The sequence below is a fragment of the Vanellus vanellus genome (assembly GCF_965231255.1).
Source record: "Vanellus vanellus genome assembly, chromosome: 1".
Classification (NCBI taxonomy): Eukaryota; Metazoa; Chordata; class Aves; order Charadriiformes; family Charadriidae; genus Vanellus; species Vanellus vanellus.
In genome coordinates this window covers 70,733,050-70,760,264 of record NC_138905.1, presented here as the reverse complement: position 1 = coordinate 70,760,264, position 27,215 = coordinate 70,733,050, and the positions used below count along the sequence as shown (strand labels likewise).

General features: G+C 42.4%; 2 protein-coding genes across 13 annotated transcripts in view; one reads left to right on the top strand and one right to left on the bottom strand.

Moving 5' to 3' along the window:
* Positions 1 to 2,747: 2,747 nt before the first annotated feature.
* Positions 2,748 to 11,806, top strand: LOC309686155 (aldo-keto reductase family 1 member B10-like; the record flags this gene model as incomplete). 2 transcript variants are annotated; one of them, XM_082498713.1, is made up of 10 exons in its annotated part: positions 2,748 to 2,906; positions 3,700 to 3,867; positions 4,516 to 4,632; positions 5,352 to 5,429; positions 6,353 to 6,475; positions 8,229 to 8,335; positions 8,529 to 8,610; positions 9,687 to 9,770; positions 10,681 to 10,763; positions 11,101 to 11,806. In XM_082498713.1, exons 1-10 carry the CDS (start codon positions 2,838 to 2,840, stop codon positions 11,141 to 11,143), a joined length of 954 nt encoding a protein of 317 aa, XP_082354839.1. In that variant the 5' UTR covers positions 2,748 to 2,837. The 2 variants fall into 2 exon arrangements, with proteins under 2 accessions (XP_082354839.1, XP_082354838.1); XM_082498712.1 differs by lacking the exon at positions 11,101 to 11,806 and having other exon boundaries at positions 10,681 to 10,824.
* A 1,438-nt stretch (positions 11,807 to 13,244) lies between these two features.
* CALD1 (caldesmon 1) overlaps positions 13,245 to 27,215 on the bottom strand; it is a 270,067-nt gene continuing 256,096 nt past the window's right edge. For 9 of the 11 annotated variants that reach the window (XM_082498625.1, XM_082498624.1, XM_082498623.1 and 6 more), the window contains 7 exons: positions 23,142 to 23,185; positions 22,970 to 23,048; positions 20,698 to 20,835; positions 19,633 to 19,728; positions 16,952 to 17,029; positions 16,595 to 16,628; positions 13,245 to 14,935 (listed from right to left, as the gene is read on the bottom strand). In XM_082498625.1, coding sequence (XP_082354751.1) covers positions 14,904 to 14,935; positions 16,595 to 16,628; positions 16,952 to 17,029; positions 19,633 to 19,728; positions 20,698 to 20,835; positions 22,970 to 23,048; positions 23,142 to 23,185 — 501 coding nt within the window. In that variant the 3' untranslated portion in view covers positions 13,245 to 14,903. The remainder of the gene's footprint in view (positions 14,936 to 16,594; positions 16,629 to 16,951; positions 17,030 to 19,632; positions 19,729 to 20,697; positions 20,836 to 22,969; positions 23,049 to 23,141; positions 23,186 to 27,215) is intronic. The other 2 variants (XM_082498628.1, XM_082498622.1) reach the window with 1 other exon arrangement.

Sequence of the window (27,215 nt, the reverse complement as noted above, 5' to 3'; positions counted from 1 at the left end):
ACCAATATTTGTTGCTATTAAAGCTAAGTTGTAGCTCAATCTCAACATTTTCTAGTCTGTTCTTTACATGATTTTAGTCAGCTCCTATTTCTGTAGCACCCAAGCACCTTCAATAATAAATTAAGCAGCAGGTATATGTCACAGGCTGGTGTAAAAGTTTGTCAATGTAATCAGAAGTCAGTGCAGAAGAGTACAATGGCCCTTTCTGGCCTTAAAATCAATGTACCGTTATCGATTTTATAAAATTCCTACAGATTCATTTCTGTCTTTTTTCTGTAGAACTTGCTCTCCCTTTTCTGTCAAATTCTTCACATCACTTGCAGTACCTTTGTTTTTTACTTTTTGGGGAGGTTGATTTGGTGGGTTTTTTTTTTCATATTTGCTTTCAATAGAGGAGACCTCCTCCCACTGCTCGAGTTTGAGCATACTGGAGTTTGAAATTTTTGTTTCTCTGCCCACATCTTGCTTCTCTCTCTCTCTCTCTGCTTCACATCAGTTTGGTACCCTTTTCATCCTGCAAAGCGTGCTGACATCCAAGGCAGCAGAAAGATGACAATAAAGCTTGGTTAAGCCAGTGGCTTGGAAACCAGGCCAAGGACAGCAGGAAGAGATTTTGTTCAAATATAAACCCAGAACGTGAATCTGCCAATCAACTGAAAATACTATCCTGTAAAAGCAGCTTAAATAATGCAAGTGCACAAAAACGTTAACAAATCTCATCAGACATCATGGTTACAATGCGCTAGTGGCACAGTAATTCACAGTTACCTCTATATTTTGTTAGGCAAACATTATCAGTCCAAGCATAAAATATTTGATTCTCTCTTACACTGCACAACTCACAAGAACACACCAGTGGAACTTGCATAACATGTAAGCTGGTAGTCAGAGGTCAACACTGAGCAAGAAGGAGTTTATAGCAATATAAGCAAAAGGAAAAAGAAGGCTCAAGATCAGAAAGTCCTTAGGCTTTGTGAGGTGTGAGATCCCTAAGGCAAGGTGTTGAAATTACATCATATTTTTAGTACTTTCCATAGGGATCCATGTGTTTCCTGCAAAAATGACAATAAAAACAATATTGTGAAAAGGCACAGGGCAGTAAGATCAGCCTTTTGAACTAGATAGATAGAAAAAAATGTCAATATCTAAAGAGGCAGGCTCTAAAAAAGAGTAGGAGGGAATGGGGTTGGAGACAAGTGACCTTATTGCCATGATTACCCAGCTGTGCGTGATGCTGGCTGGGCAGCAGACGCAGAGCACCATGGACACCCTCTGGAGGGTCACAGAGCAAGGGAGGAGCCGGGTGACGGGCAGTGCCTGAGAACATACAGTCAGCATCACCCATGCAAGTCTCATGCTCCATGCCTGAGACCTAAGTTGCCTTTTTAATGACCCCGGGAGACTTCCCTGAACCTTTTCCAGGTAAAATGGATGTCCGGTGTCCACGTCCGTGTCTGCTTTTGTCCTTGTTTGAGCTAGGATTATTTAAAAAAAAAAAAAAAAGAAAAGAAAAAAGTTGAAATAATTTACCTTGACAAGACACTGGTCTCTGTAATTGTCCAACATATGCAGAATAGAAATGTGAGAAACTGGGAGGAACTTAACGTATAATTTAGAATTACAGCTGGTACTGTTTGGAAGCTACAGCAAAAATGTATGCACCTTTAAAGGTGATCAGAAAAGATGTTTTGAGAAATGAGATAAAGTTACAGTTCAACTGGGCACTGAAAGCCCCTAGAGTGCAAGAGGCAGGAGGTCTCCTGTACCCACAGAGAGCTAAAACCCACTGCAAAATGGGACCGCGGCTTTGATGCTTAACATCAGGTCTCTGGAACCGTGTTAACGTACACAAATCAATGACATCACTCTCGGAGGAACTCAGCCCTCGCAGTGCCTGTTGAAAGGCATTCAGCCACCACAGCGCCAAGTACAGTACTGAAAAGCTAACTAGCTGGAGACGTGAACCCCTCCTGTAATTTACTCCTGTAGCAATCCTCCCGTTGAGTTTGATGGCCTGGATTTCACCTCAGCTTCCTAACCTTTTCCTCAAAATAGCTGTCAGCTAAGTAGCCCATCCCTCCCAGGCCCCTGGCTCCCGATTTCTGAGGCACTGCATTTGTATGAAGTTTCCCACGGCCTTCAAACGTCAGCCCTCGGAACGCGTTTCGACCCTACATAAAAAGCAGGGAGGTTATTCTGACTAAAGCGCTACCTGTAGACAAGCTGCGATCACAAAGCCCTTTTGCAGCCTCCGACGCCGGAGTGATGCTGGCTGACATTTTAATTGAGCGCAGGGAAGCGATGCCTTCACCCGGTCCCCGGAGCCCACCCCTCTGCAAAGGCAGGGGAGGCAGAATCCGCGTAAAGGTCAGACCACGTTCCCTTTGAGTGAATTCCTCTGACAGCAGCGGGCGAGCCTAATATTTTCCTAGGATAAAAGATGGGAATTTCAGCCTGTTTATCGCCACTCGGGATTGAGAAAACCTGTTGCCTCATGCAGCAATTCTCCTGGTTCTCTCCGCTGCGGAAGAAAAAGCACAAAGCGCCAAGTTCAAGGCTAAGGCACCTGCCTTTAGTTTGTTCAAGGCAAAACCAAACAAACAAACTCCTCTTTGCATCAGGCCTCTGTAGCCACCCGGAATCTCAAAATCACGGGCATCACGTACCTCCCCTCGAAGGAAGCCCGGGCGGAGGCGGGGGAAGGCGGGAGGGGAGGGGAAGGGAAGGGAGGGCGCCGGCGGGGCCGAGGCGGGGCGGCCCCGCGCATTAAAGTGCCTTCGGGCCGCCAGAGCCACGCACGAAGGGACGGACAGACACCCCGCAGACAGACACACAGCATGGCGGCCCCCTGCGTGGAACTGAGCAACAAGATGAAGATGCCCACTCTAGGGCTGGGCACTTGGCAGGTACCGGGGCGGGCAGGAGGAGGCTGTTCCGGCGGGAGTTGACAAGATAAAAAGAAAAGAAAAGAAAAGAAAAAAACAACTGCGGCCGAAAAAGGGGCTGCGGCGGTAGCCACGTCCCTGCGTGGGGGTTGTTGCGAGGAGGGGGGGGGACTTCTGTCTCGCAGCCCGCTCGCCCGCCATCGCGGTCGCTTGTGTAACCGGGCGGGGGGGTGGGGGAGCGCGGGGGAGAAAAGGTCTCGGGGGAGCGCCGGGCAAAGGAGAAAAAAAAAGGCAAAACAACAACAAAAAAAAAAATCGAAGAAAGTGAAGGGAGGCAAAAGAAAGAGAAGGGGAAGCAAAAGAAGGAACCAAAGGAAAAAAAAAAAAAAAAAAAAAAAAGAACGGAATGTAGGTTGTGAAAGGCTGCCTGGGCTCTGGCGCTTGCGGCTGGCGGTCCCGGGGAGGGGGTCACTGGTTGATGGGAGCCCTTTGTGCCACGGAACCGCCTTCGTGGGGAAGGGTTTGGGGAAGGGTAAGCTGGCAAAACTGCGTGGGCAACGCTGAGAGCGAGTAAGGGGGAAATGATGCTTGGCGTTACGCTGCCGGGAATGGCAGTCAAAACGTCTCGCAGAAACGAGCTCCTTTCTGCTCTGTTCCCTTTCCCTATGCTAACACTCTTTGCCTGGACAGTTGAAATTCAGGTGACAAGGAAACTCCGGCAGCAGCTGGAAAGGGAGACTGCGGATCTACCGCAGCTGCAAGCACTGGCAGAAAGCCACGGAAAAGCTCACGGTGTGGTTGTGTTTGCTTTCAGGCTCCTCCAGGAAAGGTGGAAGAGGTGGTGAAGTTTGCTATTGACGCAGGCTACCGCCTCTTCGACTGTGCCTACTTCTACCAGAATGAAAATGAAATAGGGAATGCAATCCAGCAGAAGATCAAGGAAGGGGCCGTGAAACGGGAAGACCTCTTCATTGTTACTAAGGTACAAGGGTGCAGGATTATTTACTCCATTCCTTCATCTCATCCACTTGTCTCAGCAATGCTCTTTACCAAAAAGTGAGAACACTTCAAATAAAAAAAAACTGTATGATTCAGTGTTTTCACCAGCAAAACCAGAAAATATTGAGCATAACTAAGCTTTTCCACATACTCTTAATTTTTGTTAAAGAATAGGTTTTCATTTGAATAACGCTTACAAGCTCTTCTATTTAAATGACTTGAGTTTTGATTTTAAAAATGAAGTAAATCTCACAACAGTTCTCACAGTGGCCAGATAAAAGGGACGGAAGGAGGGTTGCATGAGCTGCTCAAGACTCAAAATTTAGGCTGAAAAAAAAAATTGTAACACTAACAGCTTTGTGTCAGATACACTTGGCAGGGTGTTACATTTAGTTCTGAGACTCCCTTTTCATAAGTAGAAATACTGATTGTCCACCGTAACTACTGACTCCCTTATTTGTGGTATGTTTGTCCTACCTTACCATTAAAATATTGGCATTCTTGTCTTCACTGTGCATTGGGTAGATGGGGAGGGGGTTGTCCTCCCAGACCACCAAGGGAGAAACTTCTGTCCCCTAGTCTGGACTGTGGAAGGTGTAGAGTCACAGTCAGGCTTGGTTTCTTCCCACAGTTGTGGAATACGTTTCACGAGAAGTCCCTGGTTAAGGTAGCGTGCAAGAAGAGCCTCACTGCACTGCAACTGGACTACCTTGACCTCTACCTGATACACTTCCCTATGGGATTCAAGGTAGTTCTCCTCTACATTCCTCTTTTCCTTACCTGGCTAGAAACGTGGAGTATTGTCTTATCTATGCTGTGACCATCCTCATTATGCAGCTGGGATGTGCTATGGTTCATTTGGCTCTTACCTGAAGAGGAGGTAGCAAGCATCTAGTCACTAACTAGGTCATGGTATGTTTTAGCACATGGGTCTGGCTTTCTGCGCTTGTTGGTTTGAGATAGTTGTGGGTATGAGCACCGCTAATGGCCCCCCTGGGTCTTCAGGGAAACTGTAACCAACACATGATGGGGCAGTTTGGGATCGTGGCCTTCTGCTGGGCTGGGACAGTGTGAACATCTCAGGTTTTGGAGATGTTGGCTTGATGTGGAGTAGCCAACAGTGAAAAACGAAGTACAGCACACAAAGAACATGGTGCTTTTTTCCCCAGTCTACACCCATGTAAAATAAATAAAAACTCTAGAATAAAGGTAGGGCGGTGTCTGTTCCCTTCTCTCTAGATCTGCCTAAGTTACTCACATAATTACTACTAATCCCCAGTCTTTGTATGCAGGTACTGATTTGTAGAAATATGGCCCTCGTCCAAAAGAGATGAACATGCATAATTTTTAGTTATGTTTAAATAACCTGCTAGCTTGCTGCCTATAATTGCAGTCAGAAGTGCTCGTAAACAGTAAGAAATGAAACTCTTTTAAAAAGCGTGTGTCTTATCTGCCTTGAAATAACAGGCTGGCGAAGAGCTGCATCCTTTGGATGACAAGGGTATGAGTATCCCCAGTGATACAGATTTTCTGGACACATGGGAGGTAAGTTAATGTTTGCTATTTTGAACAGGGGTCAGCACTAGAGATGGAGCAGAGATCTGCGTGCATGCTGAAATTAGGGGATAGGTTTGGGTGCAGAGGATAGTCACACAAAATTGCATTTTATGACCAGAACAAGCAGGGCTGCTGCTACCTCTTGTTTTGAGGAGCAAGAGGGGATTGTCTTTGCTAAGACTAAAGAGGAGAAAACTATGAGCTCTCTGGGTGGTGTCACTAAAATAATATTTGAATATGGACAGTGGTAGAACTGAAGCGTGGATTAATCCAGGTGTGGCTGTTAATTTACTGGATGTTTCATACAGTAAGGAATTCTCACACTTTTCAGTGTTGGGCATCAGCATGTCAGGCTGTCCTTCAATCCTCCTCTCCTCGTGGACTGAGAGGATGCAGGGTCTGCTCCTGCTACCTGCACCTCTGTGATGCTGCAGCTCTGGGCATTAATACTTTTCTGTACAATGCCAGATTACAGCTGCAAGAAAGTATTTTGAGGTAGCTGAGTTTATGCGAACATCCTCCCTGCTGTGTTCTGCCAACTCAGAGGTAGTGTGCTGGCATGGGAAGAGGTGGAGAGATCTCCCTTGCTTTTTCAGCTTTGGTAAAATGACCCCCAAAGAAGCCAAAGCAAAAGATTTTGCTTCCCATTACAAAAAGGTTGGCCAAGCCATTCTTTTTATATTACTTTCTCATCTGCAATGAGACATAAAGCATACAGATAATGCAAGGTGCAAAGTTTTTGGTGTTTTGGTTTTGGGTTTTTTTTTGTTTTTTGTTTTTTAATTTGAGGTACTATTATTTAATCTAGTCCGGGTTGTTTGCTGGTTGGTCACTAGCTTTAGGGAAATAGAATCATGTAACTGACACTAATACCACCTCATAAACACACGTTGGTTGTCCATACTCATTAGGCCATGGAAGAACTGGTGGATGCTGGTCTGGTAAAAGCCATTGGCATCTCCAACTTTAACCATGAGCAGATTGAAAGAATCCTGAACAAGCCAGGACTCAAATACAAGCCGGTAAATAACCAGGTAAAATTTTTATTTCCATTGATATCAACTAACCTTGGAATATTCCTAAGTATTTTCATGCTACACTTTAGCTCTAAAACTGACTTTTGCCATGAGCTTTACATAGTTCTGGTGCCATGGAAAGATCTTGCAAAGCACTAAGTATCTCTGGTTGTCTGAAAGTCCCTCCAAGTCAGTGCTGTCTGCAATACGGAAGGCTTCAGTACAGTGTTAGTGGATGGCTTTTAGCTAACAGGGATGTCAACAGAAAACTTTTTTGTAGAGTTGTGTGTGTGTATAATGCAGTGGAGATTTGAGAGCAATACCATACAAACCAGTATGGATTATTCATATTGCAGTAATATGAAACACAAGACAATATTTCATTTTTAGACACTGGAAAAAAGTGGAAATATCCATTACCTTGTGTAATACCTCGTGACTTTCTGCTGCACGTCATCTTTCACAATCCCAGTGTCACAGCCCAAGTTGCCACAGGCCCATTTCTGCCATCCCTGGAATAACCAACAAAAACTCCACTGCGAGCTACTGCACAGGCGTGGGAAAGTATAGGAATGCTCTAATTCATTCACTGGACTCATTTATTTTTCAAGACAAAAGGAACCATTTCACTGAACTTCATTATAAAAAAAGAGGGTTGAAATATACAATTATATAACAAGTTCTCACCACATACCTCATGAATGAAATCACAGGACAGCAGAGTCATCAGGACCTTCTGACTTTCTTCCATCGGCGACTTCTTTGCACTCGGCTGAGGGTGCTGGATGCCCATCTCTGCTGGCTTAGGAATAGCCAGGGAAACCCCCACTCTGGTCCTGCGCAGGCACAGTGCTGCTGTGCTGTGGTGCCGGACTTGGGGCTAGTGAGTGCATTGGCCAGGCTTAGCACAAGGCCCACACAGGACTTGGAAAGATGTTCCTGAGGGTTATAAAGTTCTGGTGGGGATGGACCCAATTACCCCTATGTTAAAAGCTGCACCAACTTCAGTGCTTTAAAGAACTTCAGGCTTTGACTACAGTTTGCTTCTCCGTGGATGTGCCTGTGCCACAGGCTGTCGTTAAGTCATCGCCTAATCTAGTTCAAGTCTAAATAAACTACTGCACGTGGGTTTCATGTCACCATGCCTGGTGACAAAACCGTAGCATTTAGAAACAGATGGGTATGTGCACGGTGCCACATTATGCAGTGTAGCCATAGCCCTGTGGTCATACTATGGCTTGTGGCAAGTTGAGCAGCATCCCTGTGCAGGCTTCTGTTGTTGTCCAATTAGAGGGTGTCTTGCCCAAATGGCTGGTTGCAGCACGATCTGGGCTAATCTAGGGAAGCTTATCTCCCCAGGCTTCTTCAGGAGTCGGGGAGACTCCTTGAGGAGAGGAGAGGTTGGGTGACTCGGAACAGAAACTAAACTTCAGATATTCTGAGCTGCCCCTCTGAAGATGCAGTCCTGCTCTCCAGTAGTCCAGGAAGACCGATTTCCCTGATTCCTGACACAGATAGCGCTTTCACTCTTCTCAGCTATTTCTCACTATCTTTGGGTAATATGGTGCATGAGGAAGCCCTATTCTTTGTGCCAGGCCTCTAGATATTGCTGTGACGTGAATAACTTTTTTTATAAGAAGGATTTTAATCACGGTATTGGGATTCTTTTCTTCACGTTTTCTGTGACCCAAGAGGAATTAAAATGTTAGTTATGCTCTGGAGCTCAGTGCAGTCTGCCCCTGTGTCAACCAGCATGTTTCTGTGCTTGCAGATCGAATGTCATCCATACCTCACCCAGGAAAAGTTGATCAAGTACTGTCAATCCAAAGGGATTGCTGTGACCGCGTACAGCCCCCTTGGATCTCCTAACCGCCCATGGTAAGAAAGCATTGCAGCCTTTCCGTACGCAAAACAGTGCCTTTGCCGCTTGAATCTTTGAGGCAAATAATGCAAGTATAAGGAAAAAAAGCGCTGTTGCTTTGTTGCAGATTATTTCCTACAAAATGTCAGCCCACCTACAGGGAAGCTAATACCTTACTACCATCAATATCCTGGCTTTTGTTTTTAATAGGGCCAAGCCAGAGGACCCTCTGCTGCTGGATGATCCCAAGATTAAAGAGATTGCAGCTAGACATCATAAAACCCCTGCCCAGGTAAGGGGGGTTGCCGGGGCAAATTATTCTTCCTCCTCAGACGTTTTTACAAGCCAATGGCCAGTCTTAGCAGGTGCTAAGTTACGGTACAATGGGGTTCAGCTGCACTTGATTCTTCATACTGCCCCAGTTCCTGCCAGCACTCATATGAGTTTATCAGGTATTTCCTAAGAGGTCTTGAGTGCTGAGCTTTAGGGGCGGGTGATCAGCAGTGGTATGTGCTTACCTCGGGTGTCCTGCTTCCTAGGGAGATTTCTTCTGCTCCCAGAGAGAAGTGTTTGCTCCCTGAGAACCCTTTTCTTCTGAGGTTTATTTACAAATCATCAAGCCAACGTGTTATTCTTTTCTCCAGTTAAGTTACGCAAGTCATTCTTCGGAGAAGCGCTGTAATTTGCAGACCTATTTGATTGCTCCCTGTTTGCTTATGTTCACAAAGAATCATTGAAAATTCACAATGAAATATTTTTCTCTATTAGTTACTAGTCACACAAATGAGTTCTTGCACAGGGTGTGCAGAAACCGCACTTCAGCCAAACTCACATGTTCACAGGCAATCAGCCATAGTCATATTTTTAAGACAGGCAAAAGCAGGACAAAAAACTGTATGCAACAGTCCTCTTTTGAGGGGGATAAAATTTTAAAATCTATAAATATGTTTTTCCTTTCAAGGACTTCAAAAAGCTTAATCTAGGTGAGGTGCTTACCTGTATGCCCAAAATAATCTGCAGTATCGTTGTGCTCATTTGGTTTGAGCACCCATATAATGCAAGCCAGAAGCATCATCATTTCCCCACCCCCTCCTACCCTAAATGAAAACAAAACAAATCCTGAAGAAGCCAGGATGTAGAAACAACGTAAGCCAGAAACAATTATAGTTTGTCAGGAGACTGCAAGCAAATATTGGCACATCAAACTCCTGTGTGCAAACTGGTAGAATCTTCCAGAGTGAACATGGTTGTAAAAAGAAATCAGTTTATGTGTGGCGGGAGTGCATGGGGAGGTAAGAGAGAACACAAAATGCATTTGAATGGATTTCATGGTACCCCTGTGTTCATGCTGTCCTTGCCCTTCCCTAGGTTCTGCTCCGCTTTCTTATCCAAAGAGACGTGATTGTCATTCCCAAGTCTGACAAACCACAGCGCATTGAGGAGAACATCAAGGTGAAGTTTCCTTTGGGACTGCTGCCATCTTTTTACACAGGATAGGCACCCACCCCCATATCTCTTCTGTGTTTCCAAGCAGCACCTAAGAGACTTTGGAAGGGGAGCGCAGAGATGTAAATATTGGGGCTCAGCACTACCTAACCACCCACACCTGTTCTCTGGGGAAAAGCATTTTGCTCCTGCCAGGAGAGAAATGGATTGCACCAGGGTGGTCCAAGCTCTGCTGCCCTGGAAAGGGTATCCCAGTTTTGGACTTTCCTTCTAGGAAGTGCTTAGCACGCCCCTCTTTAGGGTGTAAAGGAACAAATTGTAAACACCAGACCCATTACTGTTTACATCTTGCTTGGAGGCTGTGGTTCCCCTTGGCAGGGAGACTCAGCTGGATGTTTGCTCATAAGGCCCGGCATCTTAGATGATGTCTCTGTGTTACGTTCAATTCATGCTGCTACATTTTTTTGACTTTTCTCCTATGAACCACCAGCAGGAAGTCTTAGATGACTGCTTAACTGTGAGACAAATACTTGCAGTTTGTACCCAGTAGTCCTCTGTTGTAGCAGAAATATTTACTGCTAGTTCCAGTATTTGTGACACATCAAGTAAACCATCCTTAGCACCTCAAGTTTTATGTCTGTGCATTACAACACAAACTGCAGTGGTGTTTGCATTCAACCACACAGAACTATAAGACATTGCTATGAACAACGCCTTGGAGAGAAAAGGACTGTCTTGATTATTCCAAGGGTAAATTGGTATTTGGCTGAGAAATAAGAGGATTTCTTAACTATGCTTAGTGTGGATGCAGTGTGTTCCTACCTCAAGTCACAAATGCATGAAGCACACTTAGTAACTAGTCGCTTATGAAGCTAAGTAAAAAGGGTTGATTTGTTTGTTTGTTTTCCCCTGCTAGGTGTTTGACTTCGAATTGTCTAAAAAGGAGATGGACATCATCCTCAGCTTTAACAGGAACTGGCGAGCGGTTCCAGTGCTCCAGTATGTTCCTTGTTATCCATTAAGCCTATCTCTATCTGTATTTTCATCCCCCATATCTTGAAAACATACATGACCAAAACCGGGGAGAGCTCATATCTTAAACCCTGGACCCCAGGTAACGAGACGTGTCCTGGAACTGATGTCAGGAGGGAGAATCATTCAGGGCATTCCCTTCAGCATTGTGGTGTTGCACATGCTTGTTCACAAGCCTGTGTTCAAATTAATGACAGCAGTAAAACTTGAGTAGCTTGGCTGTGGGAGAGGGAGACTGCAGTAGGGGAACGCTGCTGAAGATACTTTCTACAATACTTAAATAACCATTTCTTTCTCTTCTCAGAGCTGTCAATCATAAGGACTACCCGTTCAAAGCAGAATATTAATGCCAGTGGTTTCTGCGAGACCTCCATGAAACTCCTTCCAGATGAGAAGATGTACTCTCTAGCTTGGTCTTGATTTCTTCTTCTGTACTTGACAATCATTACGAGCAGTTACTTGTCCTCCTTTTTTAGGAGGCCACCGCTAGCTGGTGTAAGAATGCATCAGTAGGGATGGGTGTCTTGTAAAGACGGTTAGCAGAAATCTGTTCTTGATTAATAGTAAAAAAAGACAATGTCTCTTCATTACTTTTTTTTCCTTGTCTTCCTTAATTAAAGACATGTTTAACAAAAACCTCTGGTTACTTACACAATTTTTTTTTATGTTATTTCCAGTGCAGTCAGTCATACTGGCTCATGAGTTGCTGTCAAGGAATGCTCTTTTTAATTACTTTGCTTTTTACATAGTTGTGATTTTTATAGTGTGAATCTCTAATGCTTTCAAATTTTATATGAATGAAGTTTGAATACCAGCAAAACTTAATCAGTAAAGTGCTTAAATTGTTTCATAAAATTAGTTATAAAACCATGCCTGAAGTCTGTTTTTTTTTTTTTAATTTTAAAACAGATAGGAACGAGCTTCTATGCTTCCTGTACAAGGACAATACCTAGAGACTACTTGGTGGCTTATGCATCAAACAGGATCATGCTCTAGCTAGACCCTAAAGAACAAAGTTGTACCTATTACTCCCCATAGCCCTCCCTGTGGACACCTAGAAATCAAATTCTTGCGTGATGAGAGGTGCAAAGGTGAAGACGGCATCATACTCAGTGATAACATGCATCAAAATCCACCCAGCCGAACATAAGGGCTACCCACACAATCAGACTGACTTGCGCTGGAAGTCTCAAACACAAAATGAGATTTCTGCACCTCTGCTGGCAGCATTCAGAACAATATATCCAGACAAGGGTTGGCTTTGTCTGAGGAAAACATAGCAAAACTTTTCATTAAAAACAGTAAAGCAAACCGTGAGGTAGACTCACGCTTGCTTTAAAGTATTTCCAGATGGGTAATGCTAGGCCAAAGCAAAGGCAGGCTTGAAAAAGGCCGTTTTGTGGCATTCTGCTCACTGACAAGAGAAAGTCTGGCTAGGATGCCGAGGGAGCCGCGGGAAAGCACGATCAGAAGCTAAGGTGACAATTTGGTATAGTCTGAAAAATCATCACTTCATAATGCTATCGAAACACCAAAAAAAACGCAGCGCTGATGACTCCGCCACCGGGATTTGTCTGGTGAATTCTGCCAGGAGGTGGTCTCAGCTGGTGGGGACAAACCACGGCCGCACCACTTTACAGTATTTCCTAAAAGGAAAACCGATTGTGCCCAGCACACTTCCACGCTCTGAGAAAAGGCAATAGGCAGGAGCAGAAGCAGCTTACCTACATCAACAAGGAAAAGCATCACGTCAGCAAATTTTGCAGAGGAATGTAGCAGCGTGGTTGATAAGTACGAGGCAGGAGAACAGGCACACTTGCAAGCGTACAAGCTCTTTTCAGCTTAAATTAGGCAGCATCCGATTATTTCTCCCCCAGTAGTTCAGAAAGCTGTGCTTGCTGCAGCACTCCCAGTGCTTCCAGTGGAGCTGGCAGCAGCCTGGGGAGCCTCTTTCAGACGACCGTGACCTGGTTAGAGCAGGGCGTTACGTGCTGTGCTGCCGTTAGAGCAAAAATGAAGGGAATCGAGGACGACGGGAAAGCCAGCAGCTCCCCAGGCTTGGTCCCCATGATCATCCAAGCCTGGAAGCACATCCCACTGAAGCAGACAGAAGAAACACGATGGCTCTCACGCAGAAAATGTTTTTCAAAGCAGGAAAGCAGACGGCTGTGCTGCTAGGTCAGAACCTACTTCATTGAGCAGGCTGACTTCTGGATGATGCACAGCTCCCGTCTTGTACCGACAGGCATGACAATTTAGATCTTTTTTTTTTTTTTTTCCTTAAGAATATGTATATTTTATGACTTGGCTGTCTGGTGTAGGATAGTACATCAGGAGAGACACACTTTGAGGTTCTTTGCAGTGATACCTTATTTTACACGGCCTTAGCACAATTCCTATCCCAGTTACAACAACTGGCTCATTCCTACTCATTAACAAACAGGGGGCTGCTGCTGGAAATATTCCATTTATTGTGGATGCAGTTTCAGAATACATTGTTTGAACAAATCATTTTTATTGCAGCTATCGGATGTATTTGAAAGACTCAGAGGAGTGTTTACAAACCCCCCAAACAAAAAACACGACAACTCACAGACAATGTCAGGCACAGTTTCACCCCCTACAGATAACTACGTGCATCTCTATATGTAAACAAGATGTTTCAGCCAAGCAGGGGAGCTCATCTTTGGGTTGAAATATAACATTATTCTTCTTTAGGAAGAAGTCAGATGCTGTAAAAGATGGAGGCGGTGAAAAGGGAGATCCCGGTAGTTCCGATGCACAACAAAGCTGTTAACAGTGTGCTCAGGGGCTACTTCAGTTGCTCAGTTTATGCCACCCATACACTGTAGGATGTAAATGCTAACCTGTATGGCATGTAAATTCAAACCAAGCTGACGTCCTATAGCCATGTGTTTACTATATACAAATGAAAACATCTGTAAATAAGATATTAGGGAGAGAGAGTTAAAAAGAAGCACTATAAAGATAAAGGTTTACTTCATATTAGGTGGACTCAGTGTACGGCACCGATGAATGGCAAGATTTAGTGTACAGTTATTTGAAACAAGCTCCAACTGTGTTTAGGTTTGTTTGGTTTGTTGTTTTTTTTTAATTATGGTAGTTTTATATAAATTAAACTACAATGTTTTATACAAGTGACCTATTTTTGACCCTCTATACCCTTACCTTTTCCTCTTTTAAAAACTATACTTTCTTTTTAAATTACCCATTACTGGGTAACTGACATTTAAAATTTTTTAATACTTATCTCACCATACCTCTAATGGCAGTTATGAAATCTTACTATAGAAAAGTGTGTGATTTTGTCTTTATTTTTTTAAGCTGTGATATTGGCTAATTATGTATGTTTATTACTAAATATAATACTCTAGCACGTATTAAAGCATTCTACCATTAGTAGTGCCTTTAGGCTAAACTTTGTAAAGCTATGTGTGTATATAATCTAAATTGCATTCAATTACTAGTCACTAACAACAAAAAGAAATATCAGTACCGCTGTCAGCTAAAATAATCATCCAAATTCAGGTATTAACTTAAACTAGAATGGAAAAATCGATACTTAAAAAAGTATAAAACAAAAAAATTAAAACACGTTATTGATGCAGTATTTCTCATGACATGGGCAACTTACAGAAAATATTACATTGTCAACTAAAGATATTTCTTCCATGCCTTAGTCTAAAGTGCAGAAAGAAAGACTTCTGTATTACAAAAGCAACCATTGTTTTTATAGGTTTACTGCACACCTTTCTTGAGCAACTTCACTTTACATGCATTTTGGGTTGACCTTTTATGCCAGTTGAAATCACTGTTCAGATACATAGTTAGTTATGACTATCAGTAGGAGAATCTATGTATTTCACAGCATGGGTTTCTTTAGGAATAAAGGCTCTTGTGCAAAGGCAGTACTATTAAGATGAATGTCTAGACTGATTATTAAATACAGTGCTAATATACATGGTTTTAACTGGGATAATGCAAAAAGACATTTTGGTAAATAAACATAAATATAAAAAGAACAATTTAGCACTTTTTCCTTTTTTTTTTCCCCCAACTGATTGGTCCAGCGTCTTTAGTGGCCTTCTATGGTTCTTTCTCAAATTGTCTCAAACCTGCTGAGAAAGAGACAGATTAAAGATGGCTTGGAATAACCCAAACATACCTTTAAAACAGAGAAGGCATGGCTCTAGATTAACACACAGCATGTAAGAAGGCAGGACACAAGCTGGATGCTGCTGTGCTCATGTACTGGGATTGCTCAGAGGTGGTCTCCAAGAGGACAAGCAGGATTTCACCTCTCTCGCCTCCAACAGCCCCGGGAAGCAGCCCAGGGAGAGCTCAGGAGTTCCCCACTCAGGAATGCAGGGGGTGCTGCACCCAGCGCTCTCCCCAGCCAGGCGTGGGGGGCTGCCATGCTAAGTCAGGCTGTGCTGCAGCGCTTGCTGGACACACTCTGAGTCCATAGGAAGACTGAAAGCCGGCTCCTGAGAGACTCCTCCTGAAACCCCTCTGCTACAGCCTTCCATCTCACTCAGCCTTCGAGATGCTCAGCAGTCTCTGAGCCACTCAGTGGGGTCTGCTTCCTTAGGCAACGATGCACAACTGCTAGCACCTTCCACGGGAGCAGAGCTGCTCTACCGCTGAGTGAGCCTGAAAACCCCTCTCCCAACAGCTCGGTTTAAAAAGGGAGAAAAGAGGAGGAAGACAATTCTGTTTCGCATGACTCTAAACCGATAAGAAAAGTTCACAGGCATACCATACCTCTGGCTTCACATAGGAACGTGAAGAAAATCGTGTGCTCATACTAATGTGTAGAAAACCAACGTTTTTTCTATATTTGATCATTTAATTCCTAGTGAGGAGTCAAGGGATGTTGCAAGACATCTTTAAAGCTATTAAATTGATCAGTGAATTTCCATTCTTCCCCACTGGTCCTTAGGCCCATAATTCCTTTAATTAGTTTTATTTGGGATGTTTTAGATTAACATAAAAATAAAAAGAGCTAGGAGGGGTATTTTGTTGATTTTTTTCTGTACAACTAGGTTGTTTTTCCCAAACTAGCAGTTTCAAAATGACAGTATTAAGACTCTTTTTGCCTTGAGAAGACATCAAGGCACAGCTTCAGCAAAAGCAGTGCTACAGTTGAGTGCATTTTAACTCCATTCTAGTCTAGGTATGCGGGAGCACACGAGGCTCACAACCAGCCAGAGGAATTATTTTTAAAAATCAACACTGCCGCATTTTCATCAGGCTTCACCATTACCCAGTGGCAGTGAATAAATTAAGATGCAGGGCTCGTTCTCAGTAGTACTGAAATCTTCCATTTCTGCTCAAATAATGCTGCTGTAAGAACCTTGCTTTTTGGGTTTCCCCAAACCATTCCTTCTGCAGCCTTTAAAACAGCCTTTCCCAGATGCCTTTCATTTGCTGTAATTAGCTAAATGACCATCCCATTCCTCGGACCTCACACAGTTTAATGACGCTTTCCAGCTACAGCAAACATGTCACACATGTCACTCAAACAAGGCTTTGCAAACATGGCTGGAGCCCTGCTAGTCCTCAGTCCTCCTAGAAAGATGATTTAGGCTCATTTCTCAAACATTCATGTCTTGATGATATTGCAGAGGAGCTTTTGAAAGGTAAAGGCAAAAAGCCGGTGGGTTTTTTTTTACATCAACATTAACAGCCGTAGAATTTTAGAACTCAGATGTGCTTTTAGGAAAATGTGGCAAATTTTCTATTTAATATGCAGGTGTGTTATTAGAATTACTTACCATTAGTCTCTGATTTTTTCCCCATAGCTGATACCTGTTTGAAGAAGTAATAACCTGTTATTAAAGTTGAATAAGGGAAAATAGCTATTTACAACAGGAAAAAAAATTGACTCCATGCAAAGGACAGATTTCCACTCACAACACAGCTCTGCCAAATAGGAATGTAAAAGTTACATGCTGCCCATGGCTTTCTGTACCTCATTGTACCTCCTTTTATAGATAAAAAGGCAGGTGAGTAACAAAAGAGATGTAGAGGACTAATTCCAACTAACTGACCATATGAAGGCGAAGAGCACCTTCCCCCTTGAAAGCCTCCCACAGAGATATTATCCTTTTCACAGTGCATTGAAGTGTTACCTTAGAAGAAGATGCCTTTTCAACCGACTGCTTCTCCCAGAGATTACGTTTGCCAGATACGTCTCCTGGTTTTAAATCCTGTATTTTTAAATTAATGTCAGAGAACAGAAACCAACATTAGTTCAGGTTTATTTTACCTTGGTAAAGAAAAAGTTAGAATGCAACTTCCTCATAAGAAAAGTTGAGGAGCATCTACCAGTGGTAAATACTACATTGTCTATCAATTATAAAGCTATTCAGAATGACACTTCACATAATCACTCCACACATATACGTGCTTTACGACCAAGAACAATCCTGCTGCATCTATTAAGGATTACACAGACTGGCCATAACTTGTAACGTTCATTCTAGGGAGTACAGTGAAAAGCTATTGCACCATCGGGTTTTTTAAGAAAGACAATTCCAAATTTTGCAGGGAAAAAACAGATTTTTTTTTCAAAACAGTATTTATATGGGGGAGGAATTAAAAAGCAGCTTGTCTCAGTTATTTTGGATCAAAATAAAAATATTTCATTAAAAAACTGTAAAAAAAATAGAACTTCTAATACAACAGAAAATCAGATCCTCCTCTGCAATCTTAAATATAGGTTTCAGGATTTAACATTGTAGTCCTTCACATCCATTTGAATTTCCATTGCATCCTTTAAAACCTTGGCACGTGCCAATCCCTAGCCTGACAGAAAAAAACAGGTGAGGTAAAATCATTAAAAAAAAAAATAAATATTCTCTGAAAATGAGCGTACATGCAGACTTTAAGCAAAACTCAGTAAAAATGCCAAGCTGCTTCTTGGGGAAAAGCAGGGCTACAAATCAAGATGACATATGCTAGACTAGCAGCAATGCATCTGTTTAAGTACAGATGGATTGGTATCTACCTCTGTGGTTGGCAAACAAAAGACTCTTGAAACAATTTTGGACATAAGTACTCCTCTTTTCAAAAAGTGTTCAAGTCCTGCATGGTTGCCAGAATCTTGTTCTTGCCATCCATAGACAGGCAGTTTTCTGCACACAAGAATTTCTAACTTGGGATAGAAAAATGCCCCCAGTGATGTACAGAAATGAGATTTTTGCAAGGGGTATTTGCACTCAACAGAGATACTCTAGAATTGATCATAGTTTACAGCCAAACAGAGCTGCTGATTAAGTGTACTTTCAAAAAGCAAGTTCAGCAGTAACAGAGAAAGGAAGAAAACAGCAAAACCGCAGTGGACCTTATCAAAAAACTACTTGCAGTGGACATTATCACAAAACCACTTCCATAATCCTGAAATCATTTGGGATCTGTGATTTATGTTCACCATAAAACTAATTGAGATCTTTGCTCCCTCTATTTTTAAGTTAATATCATTCCAAAAACCACAAGAATCTCGATGGCCACAAAAGTTTCAAACGATTATTTGTTTTGGTGGAACGTGCTGGGGGTAGGAAGTTATTTGCTAAGAAATTCTAGGTTTCCCTTTGATTTATCCTGGTAAAAAAAGTAAAAATCACACATTAAAGAGGCGTATCATTCTTCATAGTCAATTATAAAGAGGTTTACCTGACCAACTTAGCAAACAGACCCCCAAAGAAGAAGAATAGGAGGAGGGCAGGTTCCTTCAAGCAGAGACATTGAAAGAAGAAAGAACAATCTATTGAGAAAGAGGGAAATGAAGACATAGATAGAAACATTGGCTGAGGGGAAAACAAGAGGTTAGTTTTACATCGCCTAAAAGATGCAACGTAAAAGAGAGAAAAATCTGGAAGCAGATTCTGTGATGGTTTTCAGTAGTTGTGATTAAATACAGTGACCATAATGACTTCTTTGGTTTTATATTCATGTCCAAAACAACACAATCCCCGTGTAGCTACCAGTAAATACTGACATTAGGGACAACACTTCAAATATCAAGCTCCTCTTTGGGACAAATAGGTGTGTGAATTGAGAAAGCGTTTGTCAGGATGCACCTTTTATAAAGGGCAAGTGGACTGGCAGAAAAATGCTACACAAGGATATGGGAAGAAACCAGTTCTTTAATAAAATCCCAAAGTTGAATCATTAACACCACGAGTGATGCCCTGCCATTCTCCAATATGGACACCTACAGCTCCAGTTCCTCACCCTTACCCTTCTCCAACCCACAATTGCCTGTTTCTGCTCCTTTCCACATCCACGCTGCTGCTTCCCACACTCTCAGCTTATTACTTTGATAGCATTTTCTGCTCTGATTTTTGCTGAAGTAATGGGCATGCTAAAGGGCCTTCATTAGAAATTACATTTAGGCTCTTAAAGGATTAAAGTATTTCAGTTGTGTTTAACAATATACTTGGAATATTTTTACAGGGCAAGGGCCAAAGCACAAGTGTTTCATGCAAGGTCTATGGCTGGTAATTTCTAAATTAATGGTAGGCCTTTCACAGATGGTAAATTAATGTCCTTCTCTACCAGAGAAGTATTTCTCTGAGCACTGTCTTTTTAGAGCACCCCTAAGCTTTAAGGTGAGAACTGCTCTGTTTCATCCCCGTCCTTTTCTGACTACCCAGGACTCAGCATCCAGAGGGCCTCTGTGAGCTTCCAAGAGAGGACATGCAGCAAGATTCCTCCAAAGACCATCAGCTGGTTGAGGAAGCACTGTCACCACCTCTGCCCCAGGAGAGAACCCACCCACTAAAAAGATGGTCGTTGCAGGTTTACTTACAGAAGGTTTTGGAGCAGACGATTTGTTGCTCTCCGGGGTCTTGGTTAACCACTCATTGATACGACTGGAGACACCAACCTTCAGTCCAGCAGTTTCCTGCAAAATAATGAAATCTAATCAGAAGACTTTCAGAATAGCTTTTGCTATGTTTTTTTCATGGTTTAGATTTAAAAACAAAGCTAAGCCTTAGTTTAATATAGAGGTCCTCACTGAGACTATGGCTAGCTAAGAGTCACCCTGTGTTCTCTGAAGATATTGTCCCTATGAACTACACAGTACTACTACCCTCTAGTTTTCAATAATGATAAATGTGGGCTGACATAATCATTTCCACTTTACTGCTAACCCAAGAATAAATGTTAGACATAAACCTGACATTTCTGTCATAGCCCCAAAGTCCAAAGAGAAAAAATCTTTAGCCTAAATGGAGAGACCCATCTAAGTCTAGATTTTTGATTTGTTAAACAAAAAAGCACATAATAAAGGATCTAAGTGGCCTAAAATTTAAATCATTAAAATAAATCTTTAAAATATTAGACCAAATTACTGAAATTTCATGGATTTCTGTAATAACGTCCTCCAATCCGTGGCTCAGTTTTTCAGCTATGATGAACGCTCATCAACTCACATCAATTTATAGAAAGGAAATGTTGCCTTAAGGATTTACACAGAAAAGATAGAAGTCTCACAAAGGCTTCTATGCATGATCTATAAAACACCACCACTATCTTGCCTATTTAATCCTCCTCTGCCCCCCAAAAGAATCTTTCCCAACACAAAGAATTTCTTTGTACTCTGCTTGAACTACCCAGATATATTTGTCTAAGATATCTGATGTGCCTCTGGAATGTCTCATAACTCAGCTCAGTATGTCACTAAATTCTTCCATTATACTCACTATTGCAGCCACGCAATTTTGTGGGTTTCTGAGGACCTCAGGATCATTTGGGATATTCTTCACCAGTGATGTCAAGAGGAGCAGCCAGGCTTACTCATAAGAACATGAATGGCAAGGTCAACTCTATAACATAATTCTTCATAATTTACGTAAAATTAAACACATACCTTATTTGGTGTTCCTGTCCCAGAGGGTGATGAAAAAACATTCCCTTTCTCCCACATGCTCTTGATATTACGGACACCCTCGGCTGGAACAGGAAGATCGGAGGCTGCTGGCTTGGCTGGTCTTGCAGCCTTTGTGCCCTGCAGAAGAATTGAGGCCAGTTGGTGTTTGGCATTAAGAGCTGGAGTTGCAGGGTGGTTTGACTCTGGGGCAGTGCTGGGGAATGCAGCAGCTGTAAGCAGTTTTAGTGATGGATGATCACACAAAGACAGAGAGGAGTACCCAGAGAGGAGTACCCAGCTCAAGAGATGCCACTGAGACTCCCCACCCTTGACGCGACCAGCTACGAAAACTGTAATCACTTAGGTTTTTGCATCTGTTTCATTCCTAAAGCTCATCACAAGCCACAGCTCTGAACGCAACTGCTCCACGGCTTTCACTTGTCCTCTTTCAAGTCTCAGTACCTACATCATCTAAGCATGGCTTTTAGGGACACAGCTAAGGAAATCCTTATGTGGAGGCGGGGGAGAAAGGCTGGTCTGTTATTCAGCATCAGACTCTGCTCCATCTGTCCCGGACAACTTAACCTCAGAACTCTGGATTCTAGGGGTAAATTTCAGGAATTACAGTATATTTGGAATGAGGTGGTTTTATTAAAGAGTGGAGGTTTGGGGGACTGGTTTTTTTTTTCAGTCTGTCTTTTGCATGGTTACCAAAAACACTGGACCAAACTCCTCCTGTTCCTTTTTTTCAAAATTCTTTTACATTTTACATAACACAGATTTGAGGAGAACAAGAACCTGTGCGAGCTGAGGCTTTGCCTCTCTAGTTGCAAAGCAAGTCAGATTTGGAAACTTTTGGAAAAATCAGAATACCTAGCAAAGGAACAATTTCAGATCAGATGGGAGCTGTATACAGCCATGAAACTGCACTGCCTGCCCCTTGCCATAGAGCTATGCTTTTTAGTATCTAAATGGAGTGTAAAGACTCAGGACCTTAAGGCAGCCATACTGAAAATACTGGAGAACCAAGTGTAAGCCGGTGGGTGGGCTGGTCCAGTGTTTATAGGTTGACAAACTTCATTATTACCTACATATTTTATGACAGATGGACCCCAGTGCCAGAAAAGGTGCAGAATGAAGCGGGAAAAAAGAAGCTGTATACTCCTACTTCAACGATATGGGGACTACTGGGTGCCATGCTGACATTCATCTCCAATGGAGGGGTTTGAGTTGCCTTCAGCTTGGCATAGGTGCTGGAGGTAAGCCTGAGCCTTCAGCACTGTCATGCATGTGCTTTTTTCATTGGGAACTGACACATGGTATAAAACTTTCCAGCACTGGTAGGCTTCCTAGCAGAAAACTTATACAGACAGCAGTCATGGAAAAAAAAAAAATTTGCTAATTGATCTTTAATTCCTAAAGTTTACTTTAAGTTAAAGGAACTATATAAAGCCTAACCAATTAACACCTTGATGGAATACCATGCTCTATACATGAACAAGAGGAGAAAAAAAATCCAGCAGGGAATGAAGAAGTGCTAGACCTTAATCACAGCTATCAAAAGAATATCCCTTTTATACTATTCTATTCCCGTGACACTTACCAACCTAGTCCAGTTGGCCTGCTAACCACCAGCTTTCACATTGCCTGTACTCACTGATATGTAAAAACAGCTAAAAAAACCCCAAATAAACAAAAAAACCAACCCACCTGTTTTCCCTTCAACTATGAAAAGAGAAAGCCCTCAATCCTGGCTGAAAGACACATTATCCACTACCTGTCAAAATCACCTGGGGTCGAATTCTGCATTTTATTTTTACTGTTTTTCCTTTGTCACTACTTAACTCCCCGGTTCAATAACGTGTCTGTCTTTGCCAAGGAATTTCACTCTGAAGCAGCAGCCAACAACCCAGTAGTTCCTTGCTCTCCTAAATAAGCTGCTAAGACTGCTTTGCTCAGGATCACTATGAGCTCTCTGCTGATAGTAATCTCATCAGCTGAGAAGAGGATGTGACTGTCACTCAGGAGCTACTCCAAGCTTACAAAGCAGAGTAAATTGTAGCATGAAAGTGAAGACACAAATCTGAGGTTTTGTTTAGATATATATGTGGATGTTGGTTACAGGTGTGCCTCAAGCATCCTGTTCTTGAAGTCGCATTAGAAAGAGTTTGTGACCAAAAATCCCTGCAATTCTTGGACAGTAAAACATAGGCTGGTTAAAATCCCAAAAGCCGTTAGTAATTAGAGCCATCATGACCTAGAATTAACTTACCTCAATTGCACTAGTGTATTGCTCAAGTCTACTGTCAATCTTTGAGACAACTGCTGTCGTGTGGGTGGGTTTCATACCACTGTAGGAAGTAGAAAAAAAGAGAGAAAGAAATTATTATTTCCTCCAATTAAGCACTGTGGTTTTGACTGAACCTACTATTTTACTGCTTTACCTCTTCTGAGCGGATTTGTTCAAAAATTCTGCTCGCTCCTCTATCTAGGAAAGAGAGAAACAAGAACTGTAAGTTTAAAGTTAATAAAAAGGCAGTCTATACAAGGCAAGGTTAAAATTTTAAATTTTGAATGTCAAACGGTCAGTCTGAAAGAGATGCATTCCAACAGAAATCACCACAGATACACACACAGGTTTTATAGTTACAAGCCTATTATGCTACAGATTCATAAGGGTGGATATATTTTCTGCATTAATGTTTGCATCCTGCATATTTCTTTGGTGCCTCATTTGTAACAAGAGAATAAACCACCAATACAGAAAGGAGAACAGGGAAGTTTATTTTATGAAATGAGTTGATATTCACAAAATCTATGTCAAATTTCCTCGTATCTCCCACATAAAAGCAACTATGTATCTCTTGAGATAGACAGCAAATTTAATAAAATTTTTTTCTGACCTGAGACAGCAGCCTAGGCCAGGTTTGGAGCTCAGCCACATACCCCTATCTGATGCGTGTTTTTGCAGGACACTGCAAAATTAATCTGAGCTCCAAAAAACCAATCAGACTGTGTTCTGCTCAGGTTCAGCAGGGTCACTGTTGAGCCAATATCTACCAGCTGTTATTATACAAATGGGTATCTTACATTTCATCATTATTTTCTACTCTCTGTATAGGAAAATACCATAATGTTTCCAGGGAAAAGAATCATGAAGGTCACAAGACTTATGCCAAATCTCTCAATAATTCAAAAACAAAGACACTCATCCCTGAATAAAATTTTAAAACATTTCGGGGGGGGGGGGGGGGGGAGCTGTGTGTGTCTATTCACATTCTGTGTCAAGAAATACTTTAATCAACTTCCTTGTGTCTCTTTCACATCACATTGTTCCACTTCTTGTCCCAGGCTCTGCAGTTTCACTTTAGAGTAAAATATACACAAGCAGGTGCAGGGGACAGAGAAATGACTGTTAATCAATCAGCCTAGCTGGATTCCTGGGGATTCCTCAGTCTCAGTATAGGTTGCCCATTTTCAAGTTATTTTAACAGTGGCTGCCGTGGCATTCGTGCCTTTAAAACAAGGCAATGACAGCCATTCCTTTAAATGGTTCTCCTCGGTGCCCTTTAGCATCCAAGGCTGTACCAGAATACTAAATCCCCCAGCAATCCCATCAAAGCCTGTTTTATTTCTCAAGCCCATACAAGCTAAAACTCAGGCAGTTCACTTCAGCGCAGAATTTGCCAGACAAGCTCACGGGAGGAACTCCAGCGAGCATCAATCCAGCCCAAAGGCACCTCTAAAGCGCTAAAAAACATACATACAATCTGCAGAGTAATTTACATTGACAGTTTTAGTTGCCGATATACGATCTAAACACAGTCCTGAGTGGAAAGATGGGCTTTGTTCGGGTGTGTACCACACTGTTGTCACAAGGTGGCAGCAATACACCAGGCAGGAGCTGAAGAGCCATTCCCCACGCACCCCGCCATGGAGCCGCCGCTCTTCCTTTGCCAGCCTGAACAACTTCGCAACTTGGTTTCACCCCGAGGAAATACAGTCGGCATTGCCGAGCAAGGAAATTATTTGATTAAAAGTGATTAAACCGATCTACGATGGTAACTTTAAACACGTCACCTCTCTCGACTATGGTACAGTAGGAAAAGTTTCCCGCAGCGCTGATTTGTGGGTCATAACCAGCGATGCATCAAAATGATGAGTTAGACCAACACGAGCTGGTGGTTTCTCCCCTGCGCTGCATGAACGAGTAATTCCCCAACTGCATCAGTGAAATCCTGCCTGGCAGCAAGGATAAACAATACAGACTGTCTCAAAGAACCAGGACTCAAGGTAACCACCTAATAATGAATTTAGAGCATCTTCTAGTTCAGATGAACTGAGATTCTACCTGAATTCTTACAAAAGGGACAGATCTTAAAAGATGTTAACAGTAGCCTCTTTATAGTCTTCCTATGATCAGGAAGGAGAGATGTTTCTACACCGTGGGACAACCTGGCTTCAGTAGGCACTGATGTAAAAGGGGATAGCTTGGAGAGAAGAGGGACATGTATTCTTGGGGTTGTAGTAAGAAGACATGGGCTCATTCTTTACCCAATGGAAACAGTGGTTTTCGGAGCACCTGCTGTGGTATCAGGAATAAGTCAGGGATTGTTCAGAACAGGAGAGCAAGGAAGCAAACCAGAAAATAAGTTGAACAGGAAAGCCGAGTTAAGGAGTGACCATCAGAGCTGAACGTGGCCATCTTCCCATGGAAGCGGGTGCCTTGTGTGGATGAATAACACATATTCTGCACATTTACATGAGAATTTGTTCTAGAGCATGTTCCTCAAAACACAGTATGCATGGAACAGAAGCATACATTGAATGCACTTATAGCAAACACACCTGTATACACACGTGTATTCAACATATAGGTCAAATACATTAAAACTGCACAGCAACAGCTAAAGGTCATTTATTCACTGCACACCACACAAACCCCATGCAGAGAATTTAAAATGTTTGGCACATACAGTAAACAGTATTACAAAATAGATCTGTAAGAGAAAGAGGTAAAGCAAGGTGGTTACCAAAAAATGCAAGATATTTCCTCAAATTGAGATCAAGAAATAAGAACAATTTTTTTGCTGCATTCATTATAACAGGATGTTGTCAAATAGCTTGGGACTATGTTTTGTCACCATGGAATACTTTCCAAAGCCTCTGACAGAACACACACATACTCCAAAGGCAACCTGCAGGTCTCTAATTAAACTATGACCAGAGAGCAAGAACACAAGACCTCAGGCTGCATTTCTGCCAACTAACCTCAGTTGCTTGAAAGTTAATCACTTAGTCCAAACTACTCATTTTGGTTCCCTCTATAGTCAGCAGAGAGACAGAGATCACCTCACCCTAGGAAAGGTGAGATTGCTTGTCCACTGAGGGTGGTGCTCGCTCTCTCTATTAACTACCAAAGAAGCTTAGATTAGACAACAAAATGCTTAGATGGACACCTACCCTTATGCTGGTAAAGTCAGATGAAAGTAAACCAACGGGCATAAATCAAAACCACGTGGAGCCTCACAGCTGATCAGGGCCTTACTCAACAGGGCCAGCATGTACAGGTGGCAAGGAATAAATTAAGCATGATGCTATACAAAGATATATGTATGCATTTATCCACATTCAATACTATATAGACATGTTTTGTTCACTGACTCTGCAGGAAGTTTGTTGCCTATTAAAAATGCAGTTAAAGTGTGGGCATCAAAGTACACTTTCTTCCATCTGTGCATACTCCAAGAACAGAAACAGAATGGAAGAGGAATGAGTTAACACACAATTTGAGCCAATGACTTGGGAAAAAAAAAAAAAAACAACATCTAGATATCCCCAGTAAAATGTGTTTCATACAAAGATATTAAATGATTCTTAGGAATTTTCTATTGTGTATTACATACTATGTGACAGAAAGTATTATAAACTGATATATAGGAAACCTCTTCTCAAAAAATGGGTCAAGGCGAAATAGGAATAAGAATTGCAAGCAGAAAACAGAAATCCCTTATTAAAATTTTGCCTTATATCCAACAGGTAGAAGAAGCTGGTAGAAATCCCTTTTGAGGGGTAGTCCCTGGGAGCAAAGTGGCTTCTCCTTATTCTCCCTGTGTGGCTCAGGTGCTCTTTTGTTTCATGCCTGTTAGGCGTTTTCCTGCTGTCAGCAGCATCTGTGCAGAGTGTACCAATTTACTCCAGTTTACCCACCAGACTGGAGTGCTGCCATCAGCACCAAAGATGGTGGAAAAACAAATGCCGCAAATCCTGTTCTTACCACTCTATCTTCCCTCTGCTATAAGAGTAGCTCATCTAGGAAGAACTGATTGTGTGGAGTCTAATTCTTTCCAGTCACTGCTCCAGCTGTCAGGTATTGAGAGCAATAACGAGATAGCACAAAACAGGTCTTTAAGGAAAGAATAACATCTCAAGCCCTGAAAAGTCCTGTCTTCTGGCTTTGCTGTCAGCGTTGCCTTGCAGAGAGTGCAGGCTGCCACATCGGCCCGTGTTTCCCAGGA